Source organism: Acanthisitta chloris, unplaced genomic scaffold (genome assembly GCF_000695815.1).
Source record: "Acanthisitta chloris isolate BGI_N310 unplaced genomic scaffold, ASM69581v1 scaffold19291, whole genome shotgun sequence".
NCBI lineage: Eukaryota > Metazoa > Chordata > Aves > Passeriformes > Acanthisittidae > Acanthisitta > Acanthisitta chloris.
This window is the reverse complement of record NW_008656802.1, coordinates 41,498-67,201: the sequence shown is the minus strand read 5'-3', so window position 1 is coordinate 67,201 and position 25,704 is coordinate 41,498. Positions and strand designations below refer to the sequence as shown.

Below are 25,704 nucleotides of genomic sequence, written 5' to 3'. Positions count from 1 at the left end.
TAGGGAAATCCTTGGTGTATCCTTAACCATAGAGGTCTGTCAGTAAATGTGGCTTTAGCAGAGAGAAGCAGCACACTGAGGCCTTTCTGCTTCATGTTCTCAACTCTAAGTGGAATCTCTTCAATTTCCTATGGACTCTGCAAAGTGATTTGTTCTCTAGTGTGTGTCAAATAGCAGATTTGAAATGTATCTCAAAGGTTTGATGTTTAGAGTTCAGTAGTCTGGAGCAAAGAACTCTCCAAAATGCAGGTGTATCTCTTTGTGGCTGGAGAGTGTTTGGGTAAGGGGGGTAAAAATGAACAGTTCTTCCAAATTTTTTTTTTTTGCTGCTGTCTTTAGGTTGGGAGAGTAGGGGGTTAAAATTAGCTTCATGACAAGCACTAATTAAGATCATCTGACATTTTCCTATACTGTTAAATACTCAGTAACATTTTGATGGTGAAGGTTGGAGATGTGGCTATAGACATTGGAAGGAGGAGGCTGTTTAAAATGTATTTCCTAATTTTTAAGTCATATACTGTTTCATGAGAACTCATCACACTTTCATCACACTTGCATTTGTCAGAATACATTGCACATACTTCCTCAAACTTACTAATGTCCTGTTTCTCACACAGTAAATTGTATTTAATCCAAAATATGTGTATATTTATTTGGAAAAAATGGATGAGAAGCACAGAGTAAGTTGAAAAATACATGTAAATTGGTAATTCTAAGGAACAGACCTATGCATTTGCCGTAGTGGATCAGGGAGGACAGTTGGAAAAACGTCTGGACTTTGGAAACTTCAAGCAGCCTAGGAAAAAATAACTAGGCAAAGATTGCTTGCATCATGTTCACGCTGGGATTCTGTGTTTTGTGCAACTCCAGTGTATTTGGTGAAGAATGTGACAAATTACTCAGGAGAACAGAACGGGGCAGAGGGAAAAAAAAGTTGGATAGAATTGTGAAGGTTAACATGACCTTTGTGAAGAATGAAAGCACATTTCTGTGTTTCCCTTTCCAATCTGAAGGAATGCTCTGCCTGCTCTGAAAGGATTTTACATTTTTCAGGCAGTTTGAAAAGGACATGTGTGGTTGCGTGAAATCTCATCCAAGGCTGCCTGGGCGGGAGAGCTCCCGGAGCACGGGGACAAGGGAATGACTGATCTCTTCACTTCTGCAGGCTGCTTTTAAGAATTTCTCCTCCTGAGCCCTGGAGCTGCCTGTGTGCTGAGATTTAGAAAGAGGAAAAAAAAAATCAAAGCACCCAGGAGACATAATGCAGTTTTGGGCTACAGTTAAAAGCTGAAGACTTGCTTTCTTTCACAAAAATGCATTGGGGGTTTAGCTGAAGGAAGAAAAGACCTGCCATTGTCCTTGAGCCTTTTCTCTCCTTCTAACCTGCTGCTAAATATAAATCTGCTTCAGAGTCTTTTTGCTTTCCCTTCCCTTCCCTCACGTTGACTTGTCTGTTTGCAGTTTCAAATCAGTAAAGAGCCTAAATGCAGACTGAAATGCTGCAGTTAACTGGACATTCCCATTCCTGTCTTTTGCTAATACTCAATTCTTTTGACATCAAGTTTTTAGCAATCCCAGAGCAGATATTAGTGAATCCAGTTTATCTTCTGAGGTAGGTAAATGGCTCAGAGAATAGGCATCATGTCCAGTTTTATTGGTGCTGAAAATGAAGATGATGTTGATAGCCATCTCTAATAAGCATTGCACAGCTGTTGAGCACTTCTGTTTACACAAGAGTCTGTTAAAGCATAACCAACTGCCTTTTATGTACAAAATGCTCTCTGCGAAGCTGTTTCGGGGAAGGCCAGGGGTGTTTGTGGCTTTCTGTCCTACCCCCAGAGATACACGGATGTCACTTGGGAGGTGACATTTCACTGCTTTGCAATGACCTGGAATGGTTATTGTGCCAACACCTGTCTCAGCATTTGTGTAAGACAAGTGTATCAGGGTTAGAACTAAAGTATGTGGGACAGTACCCTGAAACCTGAAGAGTTGCAGCCATGAAAGGATGAACATAACTTGCATGTGAAGGAGTTGCTTATGATTTTGAGCCCTAATAATAAACTGCATTAAAATTGATGTTATTCATGCCTAGAACACACTTAGGTGGTAAATTATTTTTGTGGTAGTTCCCTATTTGATCTGTATTACTTTCTGACACTCATTTAAGTGAATGTTTACTCTATGGCTGAACCATCTTGGTACACAAAGGGGATTTTTTTCATTCCAGATTTGTAGCAATCTCACAGTGCTTCTCCAACAGCTGGATGTGTCTGCTGCTTTTTGAGCTGTTTGAACTTCTATACAGCTGCAGGATCCTTTGTCTTTCATCAGCACCATGAATTAAATCTGCAGAATACTCAGTCAGGAGATGAATGTGTTATAATGGAGGATTGAACTGGTAGTTCATTAGAGGAAACACTGTGCAAAGCTCATAGCTTTTGATTTTCCTACTTGAGTGACAACTTGAAACCCATTGAAGAAGGAACTTCTTGTTCACATCCTGAAAAAAACACCAAACGCCAACCCAAAAACTTAACAAAATCCTATACACTGTGCTTGGTTCTCTTTTAAAACAATGTGTGTTTCCAGCTTGTAGATACTTTTTTCCAGCTAGCAAGAAGATAGCACAGGTAACTTTCCTTGAATCACTATTTTGCCAGTGAGCAAATTGCTCTTGAAATGAAAACTCACACCAGGCACTGCTGCAGGCTGTGGAAACTGTGCTGATTCCTGCCTTTTGGGATATAAAGGGCTGTTCCAGTGTTGCACGTAAGCATCTTCAAAGTGACTTGGAACACACTGTTAGCCAAGTGGAAACATTGAGCTGTCTTACAGGCAAAAAGCCATGATGAAAATTCCTCAGTGTGGATTTTATGTGGTGTTTCATGTTCTGATGTCCTAACAGACTTGAAATTGTGATGGAGCTTCTGTATTTCAGGAGATTCGAGATGAATGCATAGTCTGCTGGGACCATGGACGTGCTCTTTGGCTCAAAACATTCTCAGGCCTCACTGTGCCCCAGGTGCTGTAGTGTGCTGCTGGCTTCACTGTGCTGCCACAGCTGTTTCCAGGTGAACTGACTCAGGCTGAAGGAATGGCAGATTGTGGAGAAAGTAGAAATTCTGTAATGTTTCTTATGTTTGTTCTCAGCTGTACTGAATCCTCTCAGTACCTGAAGGGAGCCAATAAGAAAGATGGAGAGGGATTTTGTTACAAGGGCCTGGAATGACAAGACAAGGGGGACTGGCTTCACACTGACAGGACAGGATTAGATGGGATATTTGGAAAGTGTTCCAGGCCAGGTTGGATGGGGCTTGGAGCACCCTGGGCTAGTGGAAGGTGTCCCTGCCCGCAGCAGGGGTTGGAACTGGATGAACTTTTAAGATCCCTTCCAACCCAAACCATTCTGGGATTCTGTGAATCATGGCCTGAACTATCCAATTCATGAGTAGTTCTATTCATAGAAATGCTCATCTTGAATTTGGGTTGAAGCTAATGTTTCAAGCAACCCATAAACACCAAAAAAAATTAGATAAGCCTTAACAACGATTAAATTACAATCTAACAGTGTAAAAGAAAAATCTAATTTTTTCAGGCTCCTCTTGCCTGTGGAGTGGTTGCTGTCAGCAATGGAGGGAGGTGACCAAGCTCCAAATTCACAAGCAAATTCTTTGTTAGGGGTTGAACTACAAGTGATACAGTATCTTTTGGGAACTATTTTCCAAGCTCATCTTGCTCTGTTATCATGAATACCCCCAGCAGATCTGTCCTCCTGAGTACATGAAGTATTAGCTTGGGATCAGCTGGTCTCTGATTAGCATATGAAGCGACAATGTGGCTAAAGATGGATATATTAACAATAGGAAGAATTAGACTCCCAATGCACATGGGTAATTAGCAGGAGCCACCTGGGATTCCCATTTGCAGTGTTGCAAAAAGGCAGAGGGGGGATAGCCTTTACAGGAGACTGAGCAAATGCTGTTGGGGAGGAGTGATGGGTTTGGGGGGAGGTGACAAAACCAAAACTGCATGGGAGTAGCAGGTGGGTTTTGCAGCTGTGCAATGCTGACAGCCTGATGGGACAAAGAGCAGCACGAGTGGAATAAATATTGCAGCAGAACTCCCGTGTAAAGGTGGCAAGGGAAGAGGAACAGTGGCCTGGAAAATATTTCTGGTTCTCTAGACAAGCTACCATGAGCATTTCTGCATCTGTAACTTGAAGGTGTTGCAGGCTGCATTAGTACCTGGCAGGTTTTCGTGACTGCATCAGCTTTTGGTGTACTTTTTCTACTTGAATGGCACTTCAGGTAGCTCAAGTGGAAAAGCAGGAAGAAAAATATGGTTTGGTGCAGCACCACATTTTTACCTGTACGTTTAAACTTAAATTATTGATTTGTAAGCAGTAATACTTTGATATCGTGACTTCATGAAGTGCACCTTGAATAGAAAGCTCTCTGATTATTAAGGTTTTTTAGACTTCTGTGCTATGAGGGAAAGGAAAACCGCCTTTAAGACTGCTCAGGTGAATGTTTCTTCTGTGATTATTTTCTATCTAACTTCATAATTAGAATGGTTATCTGGTTGGAAAAGTGTTTCCTAAAAGGTTGGATTAATAAAATCAAAGAGGTCCTGTTCTATCAGGGAGATTCTTCTGATCCTTTTTAACTTTGTATGAGCTCTGACCATTGAGTTGTGTAATGTTTTTCCTAGGTCTAAAATTGCTAAACCTGATAGGGGGTTTTAATTTATTTTTACTTTTGTCTCAAAGCTCTCAGGGAATTCTAAGAACTAGAGGGGTGTGAATATTTTGAGAATTCTAAAACATAAGCAGTGATTTACTCGCCGAGGTTTGTACATATTTACTTTCAGGAAGTCTAGTTAGACTTTCTAAACTTAGCTTTTTAGCAGTATAAAATTCAAAGCTTTCCTCTGCAAAAGGCTTTTTGAGAAGAAATTCCAGATTGGATGTTTCTGGCCTTTTTTGTGTATTGCCTGCCTGAGAGTTTGTCACCTGGTTTTCCAAAGCTGGTGCCAGAAAGCAGTTTGCATTGCTGCAGTAATGCCACTGTGTGGTTTATCTTCACAGCAGCTGATGGAGTTATCTAGGATTTAATTGCTCCCAGGTAAGCTTAGGGACAACCACATTATCAGTGAAGTCCCTGGAGCATTTACCTGCCTGGAGTGAGCAAACTTGTGTTGTAGAAACTTTTGTTAGAGAAAAGTCAGGCAGTTTACCTTCTCTTCTGAAGGGTTTACTGATTAACAGGACTTCCTTGGAATGTCTGTTTGACCCCAGGCCAAATCACTGAGGAACGAGGGGGGGTTCTGCACTTACTACCTCAATATTTGTTTGAAGTTTAGGCTCTCTTTCAGAAAGAACAGGAGCTGATGTCACTCAGTGTATGAGTTGTCCCATTGACATTTTCATTTCCTGTCATGGTTTTGCAGGGACAAAATTAATGGTCACTGAGACCCAAACTCTAAAATCAGTTCTAATTCAATAAATTCTGAAATCAGTTGGTTTGTATTTGTCAATTTACTTCTCTTTTTTTAAAACCAATTGGTAGTAAGGCTAAAATCCAGATGACCATTTTGGCTTACGCCATTTGCTGTTCCTGCCTTAGGTGCATGGATAAGCTCAGAGTTTATGGCTCTTCATTTTCAGCCTTGCTACAGTCTCCCTTCCCAAGAGGGGAAAAAAAGCTCTTTGGAAGTAACTAATATAAAATGTTTGCATGTCTTTTGCTTGATTATTGAAGAATAGTTGAAACTTGCAGGGCATGTTTTTCAGCTTGTAAAGATTAGTTAAAGAAGGATCCACATTCCCTTGACAAAGAACTTTTCCCCCTAAGGGTTTAGTCCTGCTGTCAAGTTAAAATGCCTGAACAAGTTAAAGTATAAACCAGTTTACAGCTTTTCTCCAGGGAGTGTCAGGCAATGGTATGGGATAGCTTGGAAAATAGCACTGTGTATTCAAGGAAATCATGGCTACTCCTGGCCCTGGTTAGGCCTCAGGGTGGTTTTGAGTTGATGTTCTTGAAGTACCATATGGATTGTTGTAGAAACCACCAGACTTAACTGCTGTAGATCAGGAGTAGTTCTTAGCAGCTCATACAGATATGATACTTTGAGATTGTGGGGCTGTTCTTTTCCAGTATCTGTGTACAGAATGAATCCTTTGCTTTGATTCCAGTAATAAATAACAAAACACCACTTTTGAGGATAAGTTATCTTGAAGCTTGAACTTGGTGGTAGTTGGCCTTGGAAACTGCTTCTGCACTGATACATTGAATGTGTGCTGGAGGAGATCCTTGGGTCCAGAGGCTGCTTGAAGGTTTCATTTGAGTGGCTTTGTGTGGAAGAAGTTTAGTTTAAAACAGACTAGCAAGCTGAGTAGGACCTTTGGGTGTAGCTGCTGTCTGAGCAGTTGTGAGTGTTCATACAATTTTAGAATTCTTGAAAAAGAAAAAAATATGAAAATAATGTGACTGGTTTGAATTTTTCCCTTCCCTGTAAAGCTTGTTTTGCATGTTTTATTAGTGGGGAAAGAAGAGCAGAGAGAGACACAGGCATGTGTGTAGCTGCAGTAATATAAAATATTGAGGATGAAAAAATGTTGACATAAGCATCAAAGTTTGTGAAGCTGAATTCTGATCTCCGGGGATAGTTACCTCAGCTAAAACCTCCACAGATTGTGCAAAGTTAAAACTAGTTGCCTGTGAAATAAGCAGATTGCAGTTGGGGTTGAATTTTTCTGTATCCTGTCTTGGAAATTTGCCATTCCTATTACTTGCATAGAAAATACTTTAATTTTGTAACTCTAGGTGGCTCTTGGGGATTTGAGGCAAGGGAAGATCCACTCTGTGTTTGCATAATGTGAAATTCCATAGAAGACAAGGTGCTTGATCCAGGACTTGGATCGTGTTCCAGACTTCTAACTCAAGCCTGATTTTCCTCCTCTGGACGTTTTAGAAGTGGATTGATGGTTGTTACTGATCCATACACGTAATTTTTTATTTTACAGACAGTGTTTCAAATTGACTTTCTTGAATTGTGTTCTGCACTTCTTCAGGTGAAACTTCATCACTTGGCTCCAGCTGAGTAACAGCACCAAAAAAGCATTTTATTCCTCCTAGAGGCTGATTTTAAGTGTAAAATGTTTGCTGACTCTGTTATTTGTCTTACCTCTTTCTAATGGTTGTTAATTTTCTCCTGTGCTGTTCTTTCTTCACTAAGTCATTATATAACTTCAGTGTGTCGTGAGAACACTAAGAGCCTTTTAACGTGAAAAATGCAGTCAGTGTTAGTGACTTTGTCATCTTCTGCTTGAACAGCTTTTTATGGGAGTTTTGTTATCAAGGATAACCCAACAGCAGTATCTAGCCAGAATTTGATTCTGGCCCTCTGAGCAAGATACCTTAGATAAAGCATTTCTTGTTTGGTGATTTCAAACTAAAGAAAATTTCTCCAGGCATTTCTTTAAAGGAGCGTGTAACTGAGTTAAAGACAATAATCACAGCAGTGCTTACAGGAAAGCAGAGGTGCTAAAAGTGCTCAGCTTCCTGCATCTGCCAGAAGGACCAGCAGCCCTTGTCCTCCTTCAGCAGCAAACCCTGAGCTTGGCAGGTCTGGCACCTGTTTTCTCAACCACACTGCACCAAGCTATAGACTGTTGCTCTTCTTGGTATCATGCAGTGATCCCAAAGCCTTTCTTGAACTGGAGGGCACATGTTCATTGTACAGCAATGCAGTCAGTGCAGATACTTTCATAATCTCTGAATCAGGAGCAGGCTAAGTTCAGAATTAGCCCTTGTAGCTGCACTGGTTATAGTCTTAACTGTCATCTTGTCATGGGCAGAGACACATCCTGAGCACGAGAAGGTTGGTTTTCTTAGATTTAAAAAAAATCCTGGAATCCCAGAATGGTTTGGGTTGGAAAGAACATAAGGATCATCCAGTTCCACCCCCTGCCATGGGCAGAGAAACCTTCCACTAGCCCAGGTTGTTCCAAACCCCATCCATCCTGAACACTTCCAGGGATGGGGCAGCCACAGCTTCTTTGGGCAACAATCCGAAACGAACTTTGATTTACAGCTGTGTTTTCACCTGATTAACTCTGTGTCACCACAGTGAGTGTGACATTTTCAACAAGGCCACTCATCCCCATCTCAGTTTTGTTCTTTTGTGGATCACTTTTGGATTATATTTACTCTGACCTTCCATTCTGCTCTTTCCTGTCTGCTTCCAGAGTTGGGTTTGTGTGGACAGAAGGTAGATGCAGTCTATACTGAAAGCAGGAATATGCATAAACAGCATGTGGTATGGTTTGTGTGTTGTGGATTGTTGGAAGAGCTCTCTGCCAGTTCATCAACAATAATTTGTGCATATTAATATATTTGGATGCATTTAATTTCCTTGGCACTTAGCCTGGCTCCTTAAGTTATTAATTTGTGAAATCTGTTTTGAGGAAGGGTAAAAACTTGGAGGCAGCATATGGTGTGATATTGGGGGGAAAGGACGGCTGAGGGTGTGAATTTTATTTTGTCAGTTTGGTGGGAGTACCTCTTGTTCCTTACGGTGCCATCTGCACAGGGCTCTTGCTGCAAGGCTTCTGCTTCTGTGCACAGCATGCAAGAGCTCACTCAGCTCTTCACTTGGGCTGCTTTGGGGGAGGGCAAAGAGAATATTCTATGCCACATTTTGAAGTATTTTAGTTTCTATAAAGGGTTTGGGGTTTTTTTGGCCACATGAAAACACCTTGAAGGGTCAACAGCTTACCTGGCTTTTCAAGGCCAGTGTTATGCTCTGGATTGATCATTGTTCAGGTGTTTGGACAAACAGTTCCTGCTCTTTGCCTGTGTCTTCTGTCTATTCTCCCTGACCTTTCAGCAAGTAGGTGATTAATTATTATTTTCATGCTCTAGTTCTTAGGACTTTAATGCCTTGAGCTTAGCTTTGTAGGGTGTGTGAGACAGGGCAGCTCCTGTTTTGGTTACTGGTTGCTTTAGGAGCTTCTCCATACCTTCATTCAACTTTCAGCTCACTCAGCTTGGTATATCTGAGAGTATGATGTGCACCACAGTTCTGAGGGCTCTGGTAACTGAGGCATTTTGTGCAGTGCATGTACCTGTATGTGACACTTCATGTCATGTTTTCTGCTGGGCAGAAAGAGATGTCTTTTTATTTCTCAAGCCATTGATATGCCATATGTCCATATCTTGAGCGGAAGGTGTCCCTGCCTATGGCACGGGATGGAATGAGATGGTCTTCCAACCCAAACCATCCTGGGATTCTGTGATTCTCTTTCTCCTCCAGCTGATTGATCTTTGTGTTACAGGGATCAGATAATGCTTTGATATTTAATAATAGATTTGATTGTGATTATTTCCAGTGCCGTATATGAAAGATGTTTTCTTCTCTTGTGTGTTCTGAGCACTTGAGCTCCAGATTGTCTGTGTGTGTTCCCCAGTGTGTTCACTGACTGCTCAGAGATCCTGACAGAGATTGGATCAGGTTGAAGCATTACAGACAAAATTTGTGCAGTGGGTCTTGATATACCAAGATAGGAATTCAGAGAAGTTTAGTGCCAGTTCTGCTGCAGAACTTGATGTCTTTTTCAGTCTTCCTTATTTCAGCTGAGGGGATCAAACAGGGAGAAATGATCACCGCAGATGATTACATGCTGCAAAACTTTCTGGACTTGAGAACATGCTGCATTGGCTGCTTCTTGAGACACCTGAGAGAGAAAAACAATTTCACAATGCAGATGGTCAGTAAAAATGCTGAAATACAAAATTACAGATGTAAAAACTGACATTTTCCATACTGTTGAAGAAAAAAAGGCCTTTGCTTGCAGACTGATCCTGGGTTCTCTTCATGCTAGGTGACTTACTGAAAGGTTCAAAACTGTTCTTGCACAATGCAGAGATCCTTGGCCTTAGCTCTCTCTCTCTCCCCCACATTTATTTTACACTTAAACTTGCTGTGGGAGAAGTAAATCCATAGAGATGCCTATTACGTATTTAGAGATACTTTAAAATTGGCTTTTAGACATGGATTTAACTATGTTACCTTAGTTTAGGAAAAGGCCTTTCCCTGACTTTTCTCTTTTGTTTCTTTGTTGGGGTTTTTTGTTGTGGGTTTTTTTGTGAATTCAGGTTTCTTTACACCTATAATAGAAGGCAGCCACTGCATTAACTTCCTATCCTAGCCAGGAAAAATTGCTCTTGAATATTTTTTATCCTACCTACGTTAACACCCAACTCTTGGGAAGTTGTCACAGGGATCTTTGTGTGGTTGTGTCTGAATTGGTGTCATGCGCTGCAGCTACAAGGCAGCAAAATACTTCCAGGGAATTTTTTTAACTTGTATTCTGATCTTTCTTTTCACTGTAATTGTGATCAGTTTGGGCACACATTGGCGAGGTTTGGCCCCACATTTTGCTTCTGTCAGGCTGTTCCTTCTCTTCTGTGTGGGGAAGCGTATGGGAAAATGAGGTGGCTCATGCCATGAGCACTGAGGTGCACAGACATTTAGAATGGAAAAAAAACAGGGATACCACAATATCTTGGACAAGTTGTCTCCTCCCTCATTTCAGGACCTTTTGTAAACCTGTTGCTATTTGAGTTATTAAAATATTTATTGTAATTCAGGTGCTGTAACACTAGGAGCAGAGGAGTTTACCTGGAGATTTCATTGTGTTTGTGTATCTTCCATACTGCTGCCTTACTTTGTTTACCAGGATAGGACTGGAACACTTCAGAATACAAGTGCATCAGGGAATGCTGCAGGATCTCATCACTCAAGAATTTTAAGAGCAACTCAGAGAAACATTTGTCAGGAGTAATATAGGTAGTGTTAATTCTGCTTTGAGGTAGAGGAATAGACCAGGTGATCTCTCAAGATACACTGTGGCTGTTTCTTGTGATTTTTGTAGAAGCTTCAATGCTGTTTTCAGTGGTTTGGTCAAAACTCCTCACTTTGTTTTGTTTTGGAAGCATATTTCTTAATTTAAATTCCCAGGGAAGAGATACTTGCAGTCCCTTGTCTGGCTTGAAACAGATTCTCTATTTACACAGGCTATATGAAAAATTAACCTTAAGAGGTTTGTTTGTTTGTATTGCCAGATATTTTAGGGATGCTGACTCATTTTATGAGGCTGAGGGTGTGCACACAGGAGCCAATTGCCACCAGATCAGAAGGATGGGAACTTAAAGGACATCAAGTGCTCCTGCCTCATCTTAACAAGGGCTTAACCCAAACGTGCAGCCACTGCAAAGTAGTGAGAGGCTGTACCCTCACAGCCTGGCTTACCATGCCCACATTCTTCAAGGAGATCACTTGCCTTGTTTGAAGTGCTCTAAGCCTGGAAAAACAGAAATGAAAATAAGCCTAGCTGGTCAGTACTCTCCAGAGAATCAGGAGCACAAAGTGCTTGCATACCACTGAACTCCCACAGCATCCATAGGGAATGTGCCCAAAGAGAGTGTGGAAACTGCTCTGGGCTGTGGAATGGCCTCTGTTTTGGCATCATTAGTCTGGGAGTTGATTCAAAGATGTGCATGGTGTACGTAGAGGATTGAGAGCACTTTGTGTGTCTGGCACACTCCATACGCTCGAGAGTCACCTGGCCTGGGGTTTTGTTTCATCTGTGCAAGAACAATATAAAATGACACACCTTTTGGTGTTTGATCACACTCTTGGTAACTTGTTTGATCTGTCTGCTCCAAGGATATCACTTGCTCTTAGTTTCTTCCAAGAATACATGTCCGAGGAGGATGTGTGGAAAAGCCAAGTTGTTGCTCTGAGAAAGGAGCTGCAGTAAAACCACCTTTGATAACCATTGCTTAGAGATGTCATTTTGCTCCTAAATCTGGCAAAGTTAAGGGTAAACTTTCCTGAATCTCATGTCCATTTGTGGTTGGTTATTTCTATATCATTACTAGCAATTCTTTGTTTAAATGGGCTACAAACATGGATCTCCTATGCTGAACCCTTGGCCCAGTGCTGTGTCAGTGTTGTGCAGTTGGGCTTTAATTGAAGGTGCAGCACAATACAGGGACACTGCTGAGCTCCTCTGGAACTGATTTATAACACTCTTGAGAGCTGCAAACGGAAATTTTTCTTTACACACATGCGAGCAGATGTGACACACAGGAAATTAACTGAAATAGCAGACCCAGGAGTTCTCTTTGCATTATCCTATGACTCTTTTTTGCATTATTAAGTGGAGTGAAAATTGCATTGAGCCACAAATGCAAAAGCTCATATGCAGAATACCTGCTCATATGCAGCCTAAAAGTGACATTGAGGGGAGTTCCAACTCTCATTCTAGCAGCAGCTCTTACCTGTTCTCCACCTGTTCCTGAGTGTCAGCAGGGCAGGTAGTTGTGGTTTCCAGAGCCACGTGGTAGGAATGGGGATACAGGCATTAGGTAGGGCTGTGGCTGTTTCCCTGCCCAGCCTGTGGCTTTCAGACACCTGTCTGCACTGGGATTTTGTTCCAGGAGATGGAATTGAGGGGGTTTGGCTGCTTGAGAGAGACCAACAGTTCCTGCATCCCTCCCTCGTTCTGACACTGCTTGTCTGTCCTGACCCAGGTGAGCCATATGAACCTGCTCAGAGGGTCAAAAACTCACCACTGTGTGCAAGCAATGAGCTCATCCCCTCATGGGGAGACTACTTTTTCTGTCAGACAGGCAAAGTGAACAATTCCACTGTGGAGTTGTCATCAGATGGGCTTAGCTGTCACGTGAATGTGCCCTCACCTTCCCCCTCCTGCCAGAGCTGGTCTGTGTGGTTTGTATCAGGCTGTAAGATTGTTCTGAACGTGTGAGCAATCACAGGATGAAGAAGTGGAAGAGGTGTTAACACACCTCTCCTGAGTCAGGGTCAGTGCACTGGGCCTTTCCTGATGGCTGGCAGAGCTGCTTTTGGAACCACTCCAACAACTGGGAGTCCCAAACTCCCTTGTTGCAATGTTTTCTAACTGTGAGACAATTATTTTTAATATCTAATTAAATTTTACTTCTTGTGAGCTCAGTCTTTTTTTATTATAGCTTTGGTAGGTCACAAGAGTTAATTACAGTCCTCTTTGCAGTGGCCTGTAACATACTGGAGAATTGTCAGCCTGGCAGTTCTTCCACCAGCACTATCTGGTATAATTAATTAACGCAACCAGTGGGTTCTTCAGTTGTTTCTCTGGTATCAAATATTAACTCCATGCAAATTTTCATTCATGTTCCTGACTTCTCTCCAGTTTGCATAGATTTCGTTTTCAAATGGGTGTTCAGTTCCACACATCACCCAGCTGAGGTTTACCTGTTTCCAGGAGAGAGGAATGATCTCAAGAACTTCTCATGCTCCTGAGAAGTTTCCAAGTATTGTTTCCAAACTACAGCACAGGATGAAGTCATTAAGGCTGAGTTGCTGTAGCCATTCCTCCTTATTTTGTGTTTGTCCACTTAATTTTTCTTGTTTCCTATTTCACAATTGTTTTTATTGAATTTAATTGATTTCAGATAGTTTCTCCCCTTTACAAGTTGCTCTTGAGTTATTGTTCTGTCTTCCAATTACATTTGCACTGTGTTGATGTAGTTTGTTCCTTCTCTGAGTGTATATTATGTGATGTCACTGAAGCTATTGAATAAAACCAGTGAATGAAATCAATTCCGTTAACCAAGAGAGTTGGGGGCAAACTAAAGGGTGGAAAGACATTTTTGGTGTCTCAGTAAGTGCTGTTTTTACATCATGGTGTGGATGAACTAGATCCTCCTCACAGACATGTTCATCTCTGTGGCTGAACTGTTGCAAACATCACCATGCATCTATCCTGACAATTTACTGTAGGTGGGTTGTTGCTTATTGGTAACTTGTCATGTTTTTTTGGGATATTTTAAGGGAGAAAAAGAGTGAAAACAGATACTTTTGAGTGGCAATCCTAACACAAATAAATCTGGAAAGTCTCCTGTGAATGCTCAGGTCACTCCAGAACTGCCCAGTTGCACAAAAATATGCCAGAAATCACAAAAGCCAAGACTTCAGGTTGTCATGTGAACCTGAAAGAAGTACTTGGAACATGCTTTTAAGTGTTGCATTGAAGTCATAACACTTGAGGTGAGAGTTTGCTTACAGACAGCAAAATTGGGAAATGTGAACTGACATGTTGTTTGGGGATTTTTTGAACCGCTTGGTAATCTGAAAGGTGGGGAATTATCTCTCCTTTGGAAAAGCAAAACCACTGTTAGTCGGGAATGAGTGTCTTAAAAATAAGGAGCAGCTTGTTGAGGTCACCACATGTATTTGGTGCATGGGCTCTCTTTCTCTTTGGCTTTGTTTTGTTGTGGGTCTGAGCTGTCAGTTACCAGCTCCAGAGCAAATCGTGTCTGGGTCGTTTCTTTAAATGGGCTAGCCAACCCATTTTTGCCTCAGGGTAAAGTTGTGTTAATAGTTAAACAGGTCAGTAATGAGGATGAATTCCACCGATTCCATACAGCAGTGACATACCCAGAGTGAAAACTTCGGGGTTTGATGATTCATCCGTATAAATAATCCTTGTCTTCTGGTGCTGGTGATACATACAGGAGGGATAATGACTATATTCTGTTTCTTTCCACAGTTAATAAGTTTTGCTATAGATATAGTATATATAGTATATTCATGGAATATACTTCTTCCCCCCAGTGCAGCAGCTCCTGTAGCTGGACTCCAGGATTTTCAGCTGGAAACAAACTTCAGGACAATTTCCTTTTGTACACATAAGCAAATTTTTTGTTATTGAGCAATCTGTTACTTGAATATTAATAGAAAAAAAAGAAGCAGTGATCCAGAATCCTTTTGCTAAAAATTGGAAAGTTAAAAATGGGTTTTCATTTTCTTTTTCCTATGATATATTTTTTTTCCTTCCAGAAAGCCTTTTCTGATGTCATTGCATTTCTGCTGTGTAGGGGTGGCTAAACTTGTAGGTTTTGGTGCAGTGCATAATGCAGTGAGTCTAAAATAGTCCTATAATTTATTTTCTCTCTGTTAACAGGAGTTGCTCATGGTCTTATACTGACTGGTTCTGTTCTCAGTGTCTCCCATATTATCAGGGCTGCTGGCTGTCAATGCCAAGTGAAAATACATGTTTATAGTTAAAACAGGGAAAAGGGATCCAAATTTGTATAACAATATTATCTAATTAGTGTTCTCTGTCATCCTTCCAGACTCCCAAAACTGCAGGGGGGAGTGATGTCAAAAGGTGCATCATAAACAAAATGAACATCTGAGAACGATGACTACTGACTTATTGAAGAAACTGTTTAGGGTTTAATGCCAGTGTGTGTTGGAAGTGTCCCCTCAGCAGCAGCAGGTCCACCTGGGACTGCCTGAGAGGCTCAGCACAGATCTGAGTGATCTCCTGCATCCCTGTTGCTGACTGTGTGGTCTCAGACATGGGATCAGGAGAGATCCCTGGGAATCCCACCTGACCAGCAGATTGTGTGTAACCTGCCACGAAATCATTGCTCTACAGATAGAGCCTTTAACTTGCTGCTTCTAGGTAGTGTGTGCTCATTTCAGGGTTTATTTTTAGTAGGTTTTGACCATTCTCTGAATTTTATAAATGTCTCAAAGTTTGTACTTGCAGAACCTTTTTGCTTAAATTCTATTCTCAAACTCGCTGCATCTTCCTGAAGTGATATTGCTGTAGTCTAAAAGCCAATAGAATGTTGTGGGGGTATATTTATTATTTTATTTTTATTGACTCTTGAAATATATCTGTGGAAGGGGGTGAGGAAATCCCAACTTTTTCACACACTTCTGATCTATAAATGTTCCTCTGACAGGTTCTGGAACCAGAGCCCATAGCAAAGCCTCCTGGTTGCTGCAGGTTCCCTCCCAGTGCAGCAGGGGTGTCTGTCCAGCCAGGCCTCAGGTCACAGAAATTATTTTCATCCTGTTTGGGGCCTGGATCCAAACACAAACCCCAGTTGCTGTCTCAATGACTTTCTGCAGGGCACAATACCTAACTGCAGGAACTTAGTGCTGAGGGATTCAATTCGTGCTTCTGCCTTGTGGCTTGGAAGTGGTGGAAAAACAAGATGTGGTTGGCAGAACTCAGGTGAATTCCAAGATAACTTTTGAGAATTCTATGTCAGGTTTCCCCATTAATGTATGAACTTAATGTGGTCAAACTGCTTGTGTCCTTCAGGAATAAACAAGGGGAAAGAAATTCATTCTTTGCAAATTCAAAAGCAAAGCTCTGAAAGTGTTCAAGTGTAAAGAATACAGTTAGACCTTTTTGGAAACTCAGGGTGTGATCAGACATTTTCTTTTTTCTCCTCTCCAAATAATTTTCAATTTCATGGTAGATTGCATATTCTGTGTTTGATGAAGGTTGAATTGTTCAGTTTGTTTTTAAGATCACATGGTTGAAATTTTTTCATTTACCTTGGCTGTGGCAGAAGTTTCTGTAGCTTTTTCTTGAACTGTTGTCAAAATATTTCAATACCTGTGTGTGTTTTAGCTAAGTTTGTGAAAAATGTTCTGTAAAAACCTCTGAAAAAACCCTCAGCTCAGTAGTGTGATGCTTCTACAGCTACCTGTGGGTTTTAGGATGCTCAGCTGAAGTGATGTGGAATAAATTCACCAAAACTGCATGGTTGGGTTTTTTTGATAACTCACATGATCACTGGTGTCACAGAATGTCATGAGATTGCTGTGTGTAACTTGCAGTTTCGCGTATCTACATACTGCTGCTTTCTGAAATGAGTTTTTTTTTGCATTATTATTTTGGAAGGGATTATCTTTGGAGAATAATTGCTGTCACTAACCCCATTAGCAAAACTGCTGCTCCTGGCACGCAAGTGGAACAGCAGTGTGGTGGCCTGGCTGGGCCAGTGCTTGTAACAGATCCATTCTGTGTGTGTGGTGTGTTCTGCACCTGAAACTTGAGCTGAGAGAGACTTTGGGTTTAGTTTTAGGTGCTAAGAATTAGGGCAGTTCTCTTGAAATGCATTTTCAGAAAATTGCTTTTAAAGGATGTTGCAGTTCCTGTTGGATGAGCATAGAATGAAGACCCCAAATGATTCTAGAAATCTTTATTGCTGTTCTACACTGTTTGTTTCCGAGGGTTATGTTGAACTCTCTTTAAATATTTCAGTGAGCTCTCTCTCAGCTTGCACTGCCTGCTGATACTGTGTGATGGAGCTGCAGGGAAACATCAACACCAGATGGGAGACTGGGAGGGCTGGGGCTAGGGGACAAGGGTTGCTCTAAGGTGCTGCCAACCTGTCCTTAATGCACAAAGAATCTCTGGCTGTGGTTCAGTGCATCTGAGTGATCTCCTGGTTGTCTTCCCAAGTTCCATTATATGGTGACCAATGCTTTTGCTTCCAGACCCTTCATTTAAATACATCTTTGAGGTCACATTTGTTCACACTGGTTTGTCTGCTGTCTTTCCTGTCCCAGCACTAAGCCTGGGTTAACAGGCAAACCAAAGCTCTTCCAGGAAGGCAAGATAGGCACCTGGTTGGGCTTTCTGTATTTTGTATCCATGTGTGGTCCTCCTGTTTCCCTACTTCCCCACCTTTAATAGCTGTACAGTTGCATTTCACAGAGAAATGGAATTTCCTTATCTTGTCTTGGATTTTTCATCTCTCCTGCGTGGGTGGACTGGCAGAACCAGTGTTCTGGATCTCCACGTGTTGTTGCCCAGTATGCAGATCTGTTGCTTTATGCATTTGAGAAAACAGAACCCCTTGCTGGAAGAAGATGGAAGAACTGAAGCTGACAAAGGTAAGGAAGCTGCTTAGAACCTAGTTTTGAGACCAAATGTATAAAGGCTTTCCCAGATGGGTTTCCCTGTGCTCAAGGCACTGCAGAAGTAGATTTCTTGCTTGTTTGCTTACTCCCTGCCTGCCCAGCACGAGACTGAATGAGAGTAGTGCTGATACTCCATGCATGATGATTAAAGAGTATTTTCTTCTTTATCATTATACTATACATGACAATTTTGTCTTGACAGCAACATCAATTTATTCCAATATTTACACTGACATCAGCAAGGTTCAGAAGTAAAACTGCTACACTTAGCACAAGAGCACACATCTGCGTGTAGAATATATTAAGCATCTCACTGGTGGCTCTTGCTCATTTCAGAAACAGTTCATAAGAAGCAGAAATAAAGAGAATGCTGCGAAGCACAGCAGAAGTTTGCGGAGTACCAGAGCTTTATTATTACTAGGGGTTGGATCTTGTTGGCAGTCCTTAGACACTAACCCCTCTGTACAAGTATTGGCCACTGATGAGATGCTGGTGGAGACCCCTGTTGGTTCCAGCAGCAGTGACCTGCTGTGTGTGAAGTTTTGGCACATGATTCTTCTCTTAATTTATGACCCACATGTTGCAATGCTTGATTATTCCAGCTAAAGGTTGCCAAGCTTTATTAATAGGGAGGGAATAGGTGTGGCAGGCACAAATCTTTGACATTGTTAATACATTATTGACAGAATGCTGTATAGGCTTTAGTTTGTAGCTACTTTTCTTTCCAACAAAACTCATTTTCCCCCATAAAAGTTAAGCACAAGAGGATGTGTTGTGCTGAGTTCTGTCAGCTCTTTAACTCATGTACATCAAATTTTGATGTTTTCCAATATGCTGCAATTAGTTACATAGTACCTGAGCTGTAGTTCAGTGCCTCATACCTGTTTCATTTCAAACATCAGTTTAAGACAGTATATAGCAGCTGCAGTCATTGCTCCCACAAGGATAAGCTTGATGTGTGCTCCTTTACTGTTCCCCTTTTCAGCCAAGTAAGTTCTCATGTTTTGCTACAAATCACCATTTTCTGATTTCTGTTAGGATATGGAGTATTCATGTTTCAGCTTTGTCTGTTTTGCAGGTTACTTTGTCTCAGTTCACTCAAGTGAAGTCATAGCACATGAAGCACTTCATTTAGAGCCATGAAAATCTGACACCAAAGACCAAGCAAGTAGAATAAACCAAGAGCCTTCTGAGTTTGATGCCTGTAACTAGTCTTCTGGTGGCAACATTGAGGAAGATTTGGTTCTTGTGGTCACAGGGAAAGAAGGTCCAGCCACAGGCATGTAATAAATGATGCTTAATAAATGATTCCAAAAAGCTGCCTTTATGTGTTTGCTTTTGTGACTGCTCTACTAGATAGCAAAAAGAAAAGTGCTAGGGTGAATCCCTAGTTTTTGTACTGGTTTTCCACTAGTTTTCTGTGCTGAACAGGCTGACTTGGAAATCTGGTGCTAACCAGAGGGACAAATAGGGAGAGACTCTTGTGCTTCTCAAAATCCCCTACATGTGAGGAGCCTTCCAGCCTTCTGTGTGCACAGCCTGTGACTTAAATCCACCCAGTGAGTTGTAAATGGCAAAAAAACAGGGGAGAGGTAGGCAAGAGGTACCAGCCAAACCGTTCTCCACTTGCACAGCACGAACACCCTCCTGTTGTGATGTTGTTTGCAGAGACACAGACTGGGGATTGCAATAGGATTCTGTACCAAGCTGAAGCATCCCATCGTATTTCAAGCTGCTCCAACAAATTAACTATTTAACACTCTGCTAATGGTGTGCACACACTTATTGCCTCCCAGCATGAAAATAGAGCAAATAATTACAATGAGCTTCTGCCCAGTAGAAGTTACAGTAATATAATGAGCAACTTTGTTCTGTGAGTAAACAGAAGGAACAGGAAGCTGTTGGAAGGAGGTCGATGTTGCATTAGGTACAGGAATAAAAAGCAGGAGGGCTCTGTCCGTGCCTACAGCTCAGTGTGCAGTGCCAGCTGATCTAGTGCGATTCTCTCTGGTAACGTAGCAACTGGACCACACCTCCTCCTGCTGCAGGATGCTAAAGAGCCCTTGGAGCACTATCTGCTGTACTGCAAGGGAACTGCACCAGTTCTAATTACCACAGCACTACCAGCTGATAATTTATTTTTTTCCATGGAATGACAAATTCTTTGTTCTCTGTCAAGTAATCCTGTTTTTATTTGACTGTTTGTGTAGTAATCCTATTTATATTGCAGAAGAGGACTATGTTAATTATAAGTCAATACGAGAATTGTATCTATCTGTGCGTTTTATCTCATTTCAAAGTAAGTTTTTGATTAAAAATAAGTATTCTTGTCCACCTGATGCTCTTCTCATTTGGCACTCCTGTATGGTATGTTATGTTAAGATTTTGGAGGAATACTCAAGGATTTGAGCATGTTTTTCTTCTCACTTAGACTTTGCAAATGACTGAAAAGCTTTCCCCACTCCTAACCTCTCTTCTGTTGTGCAACAAAAAGAGCTTTCCTTTAAGCATCTTGGTTTCCAAGCACAAGAAATCGTCTCTGGGCATTACTGAACATTGACTTAAGGTGTGATGAATCCTCTTATGCCAAGTTGAATTTTTTTGATGTATGCGGTAGATTGTTTATCTTAGCTAAAACAAGTGTGGAATTGTTCAGATTTTCTCTCTTAAGGTTGATTTGTTTGGATCTTGGGATTTATTAAAAAAAAAAAAATCTGCTAAGTCTGTATTGGATGCCTCAGCCTGACTTGGTTTGTCAGGGCTGTTTCCTTTGCTGCCTGCCTTAGAAAGATGATTATTGCATTAAAACAGTACAAAAAACTTAGTCTGGCTTCATGACCTGCATGAGGGAAAGCCTTTTAAATGATCTGGAAACTTACTTATTGATTTATTTGAATGTATTGGTTTCTTACTGCAATGACTTACCAGCTGCTGTCATTGCACTTTGGTGCAGCTTGGGGAGCGACAAGTTCTGGTGTCCTAGGGGAAACAGTTTTTGTGACATAATGCTATTGGTGTTGCTGTACTTGGAGGTTTCCTTATTTCTGAGAATTTAAGAGACAAATCCTAGTGTAGTTCAGAAATCTGCAGCTTCTTGTGACTTGAGTGCATCAAAACCAATAGCCTCTCCAAATCAGGGTAACAGTGTCCTTGGAGCTGTGCCTACACAGTAAAACTCTGGCAATATTGTGAAAACTATATAAAAATGCAAAGACACCATTTTGTTAACTTGATAATGCTTATGCATCCCCTCCCCCTTTCTGTCTTTATAGGTCTACGAGGGCTAATCAATCTTGGGAACACATGTTTTATGAACTGTATTGTCCAGGCACTTACCCACACTCCACTGCTGCGAGATTTCTTCCTCTCCGACAGGCACAAATGTGAAATGCAAAGCCCCAGCTCATGTCTGGTCTGTGATTCAGGAGGTGAGTGCTGTTTGCCACAAAGCATCACCTTTCCACAGGTCCTGTTTCTCACCCCAAAAGGAATTGTGTTCTGTTTGCAAATGTAAAGGGAATGCAAATCATGTTTCCTCTCAAGGTGTGGCAAAACAGAGCAGCAAAGACTGAGACCCTACCCAGCTGCCAAAAGGAAACTATTGACCTTTTAAATCCTGTTCTGAACTCATTCTTGTTTAGGTAAAACTGGTATTGGAAATAATTACAGTGCTGCCTGTTCTGAGACTGATCTGTGAGTCTTTAGTCTTAAAGCTGAATGTGTGCTTTAATTAAAGGTGCAAGTTGTAACTGGAAAATATGTCACAGGCTCTTTGGGTGATAATGGGAGTGAGAATAAAGCAGTAGTGTATAGCCTTGTGGTTAAGGCACGGGATTATGTAGGTCTGTATGAATATTTTAAAGATCTCAATTCAGTGCTTTCTCACAGGGAGAGGCATCTTTGCTCTCATCTCTTCTGTGCAAACCCAGTAATGGCCAGGAAGGAGAGTGTAGAGAAGTGGAGGTGTTGCTACAGCTTGTATCTTCCCTGTACAAGCTGCTCTTCATTCCCTTTCTCCCTCAGGTGTCTGCTTGGCAGTGTGCCTTTCTCTGTAGGTCTGGTCTGTGCTGTGTGAGACAGGCACAGGCTTTTCCTTAATAAACAGTCAAAGAGCTTTATTAATGATCTTAATTCCACATCAGTAATGTAAGGACTGTGGCTAGACATGGGTTTCTAGTTTTAAGATGTCTTTAAAATCTAACCGAGAAATCCAGTTCTGTGCCTTTCCCTCAGTGATAGATCTGCTTTCTTGGTAAGCAAAGCAAAAACTAACCAAACACAAACCCCAAAAAGCTGTAGTTCCTGCTGTCACAGAGCATTTAAGATCCCTGGAGATGTCTGTGCACAGAGCAAGTCTTCTGTGTGTGTGCTGCCATGGAAGTCCGTTCTAACAGGGACCAATCTAAAATAGCTTTACTTTATCTTGTGATTTTCAATTTGGTTTTACTCCTGTGCCTTTTTCACCAGAGATGATTCTTTTCAGTCACTGCAGGTGAGTTAAACATATATGGAAGGTTAAAATCCCCCTTAGCCATTCCAGTACAAAGTTGGTTTTTGCTCATATTCAGCACTCTTGAGAATTTCCAACATTTCACACTGCTTATAAGTCATTAGTTGTATATTGTATTTCTTCTTTTTTGTTCTATTTTTCACTTATTCTTGGCTCTCTCAGGAAAGGAGGTAAAAACAAAAGGCAGGCAGACCAGTAGGTAGCAGCTGCAGGATTATGGAAACCAGATGTGCAGTTAAATGGGGAAATACCACAATGCCTAGATAAAAACATCAGTCATGGTACAGAAATACCAGTTCCTGTGCACTGTTAATATAGAAACCTATTTGGTTATGTAAAAATAAGGAACTGTTATAATCTTGATATCCTTTCCTCAAATTGTGGTATAATGTCTCATGCTGATGAATGTCATCACGCTCTGTTTACACACATGGACTTTTAGAAAATCCCTTGGGAAGGGGGGAAGGAGTGTTACATTACAGATTGAGGGGCTGGAGGAAAGATCAAGGCTCTCTAGGTAATGACTTTTATTTTCATTTTTGTGTGTGGACCCTTGTTGATGGCCCAGGATGCCTTAGCTGTGCTGTGTGCATGGAACAAAGAACAGGCTGTTATCCAAACCATTTGTTTCATTTCAGTTGTAATTGAGTTTAGTTTCACACACAACTTGGGGAATCTCAGCCTTCATTTTCCCCCGTCAAAATTCATGCCTACACTTGCATTAGTTCTGATAATTAATGTTCTGCAGTGTGAGGGGATATGGATGGGGAAAGAGCCATATTGGTGACATCAGTCTGTGGAGACAGCAGTGGGCTCTGTACTGCAGCCAGGTGCTGTGGGAGGGCACAAAAACTGACCCAAGCTCGGGGAAGTAACACTGGAGTTCAGTCCTGGTAAGCAAAGTTGTAGTGACTGTGACAAACTTGGTATATTTTAACTTGCAGGCAATAACCACCTTGTTGTATTTCTGGCTCTGTCAGCATTCGTAAGATTCTGTTTCCCAGTGAATTTTAGTTCCCTACATTCAGAATTAAAACCAAAATCTTGCATTTTTTGGAGCATAACCACTGCTGTCTTTGCAGAGCTGAGGTGAAGGAAAGCTAACCAGCAGAGATCTCTGTGCTATGCCGAAGAATTCCTTTATAATTGAATTACCAGGGAAACTTTGATTCAGGTTCTGTCTTGTTTCTACGTGGCTTTCCCACCGGGATTAACTCGCTAGTTCTCCCAAGGCATTTTACCCAGGGACAAACAATCAGGGCAAGGGTTAACTTCATCTCCCCTCCACCCTTCTTTCCTGAAGGTGTGATCTTAGGCAAATGGAATGCCAGGGGATCTGGTGAATGCCTGCCAGTGAGAACTCTCCAGGAAAAAAAAAGAGGCTGTTTCGAACGTTAAATACAACTTTTATTAAACAGGTTTTATTCTTTTGCTTCTTAAGCAGAAAATACTCATCCTTCTTTTTTCTTTAAGATCATGTAGTTATATAGGTTGAGTGATTTCTTTGTGATAAATAGGAAGCTATGAAGTTCTTGCACCTAAAAGTAGGTTGGTGGTGAGTAATGAGTATCAGATGGTTCTCAGGACTCAGGTGGTTTTTTTTCCTGGTAGCTTTGCTTACAAATATGCCAAGCATTGATTTCTGTATGTTTTAAAAATATCTGACTGCATCAATTAACATTCTTATTTGTGCTGCTTGAAACCTATTTCTCAATAGAATCATGGCATGAATTATACTGCATAAGAAAAGGAATGAAAAGGATTTGGGAATAACAGATAGTGGTGAAACTGGATGGAGGGAAGATAGAACACACAGAATCCGTTCATTTAGCCTTTGGGCTGACAGGGTTTGTGCACTCCTTTTTACCTATTGGAATTTGTGTTTTAGTTTTGCTTCACCAATGAGAATGAATTTCAGGATGGGCCACACCCTGAGGTTTATCTAAATCCTTTCCAGAATGACCACTCAGGGAGGCAGGATTAGTGGATCTGTATCTCAGTGTGCTCTGTGACTGGAATGGCAAGAATACCTGGGAACAGAGCAGAATGTAGTGCATCCACTCAGAGATGGAAAGAACAAACCTTTCTTTTTTCCCCCCATCAATACTCATCCTCCTGAGCCTCTCACAGTGCACAGCAGAACTATGGGGAGGTTGAGAAGTGAGAACAAAAGGGGAAAAGGAGGAGATGATTTACGGCTTTGATATCTGCAGATGGTATTGTTGAAGTGGCTTATGTATAAAAAAAATATTACAACAAAGGTACAAGTGGGGGAAAAAAATGTAGTCAAGGCTCTTTACATACCCAGAGGCCTTGCATTTTGATATGGAAAACAGAGTTTGTGCTGATTTAGTAAAACCTCTCTGAAGTAGTTGTAGAATATACAGTTCATGCAAGCAGAACAGATTTTGACTCCTTGAACCATTGCTCTTTGAGAAACCTCCAGAAAGTGTTCTCTTAAGGTGTGTTACTCACTCCCTTCGTCCAGCATAAATTGCCAGAAGGTTTGAAGTCTTGATTGGGAACCAGTTTCCAAGAGGAGGTTTTAACTTCTCAAATTGGACTGGATTGGGATTTCTGACTATGAATTCTTAATTACAAAGCTCAAAGACTGATTAGTTGATACACAGGATAAATCAAGTTTATCTGTTTATTCACATAATTGGGAAAGTTCTGTGCATGATTTGGCAGGAGGAGGAGGAGAAGGAAGTACAGATGTGTGTGGTGGGATTTGGGTTTGTTCTAAAACCTCACCGGTGTCTGTGTATTTTCAGTAACAATGCAAATTGCAAACCTAGAATCTGCTACGTCCCTTATAGAGTCTTCTTTTTAGAAGCCAAGAGCAAGTGTTTTAAGAGGAAAAACAAAATTGCTGCTACTTGGGCTGTGTGTGAGAATGGAGGGTTTGAATCCTGGTATGGTTTTTCCTTTTTATTTTCCTGGAATAGCAATTAAGCAGTGGATTACTAGCACTTTCAAATTACTTAGACTAGTTCTCTCCAATCTAAACAGCTGATACTGCTGAATTCAAAACCAACTTTCAACAAAAAGTGATGTTTGGAACAGTTGTGCTATTGGAGTGTTTTAGGGGTGACTTGCAAATACATCATATTTACATTTGCACACTTTAAGGAGAGGGTTGGTATAATAGTGATGGAATAAGACTTTACGTGGACATTTTTCCATTTTGTGGACTGGAACAGCTCTGATAGGCTTCTCTTCCCAGCATCAAGGAAATGACAGAGAGATGGGCTGGATTCTTTATACATTCCAGTTCAAATATTGCTGTTGAATGTACTCAGATTCTTCTGTTTCGTTTTGTATTTGTTAGAGCAGCAAAACTTCCCCGACCTGCACATTCCTACCAGGAGGGTTTCTGTGGAATAATA

At 41.2% G+C, this 25,704-nt stretch overlaps 1 protein-coding gene across 1 annotated transcript in view; it reads left to right on the top strand.

Annotated features, from left to right (window-relative positions):
* Positions 1-25,704, top strand: part of LOC103811505 (ubiquitin carboxyl-terminal hydrolase 22-A) — a 64,638-nt gene that overhangs the window by 18,119 nt on the left and 20,815 nt on the right. Inside the window, exons 5-6 of the mRNA XM_009084482.1 lie at positions 21,078-21,233; positions 22,478-22,485. Coding sequence (XP_009082730.1) covers positions 21,078-21,233; positions 22,478-22,485 — 164 coding nt within the window. The remainder of the gene's footprint in view (positions 1-21,077; positions 21,234-22,477; positions 22,486-25,704) is intronic.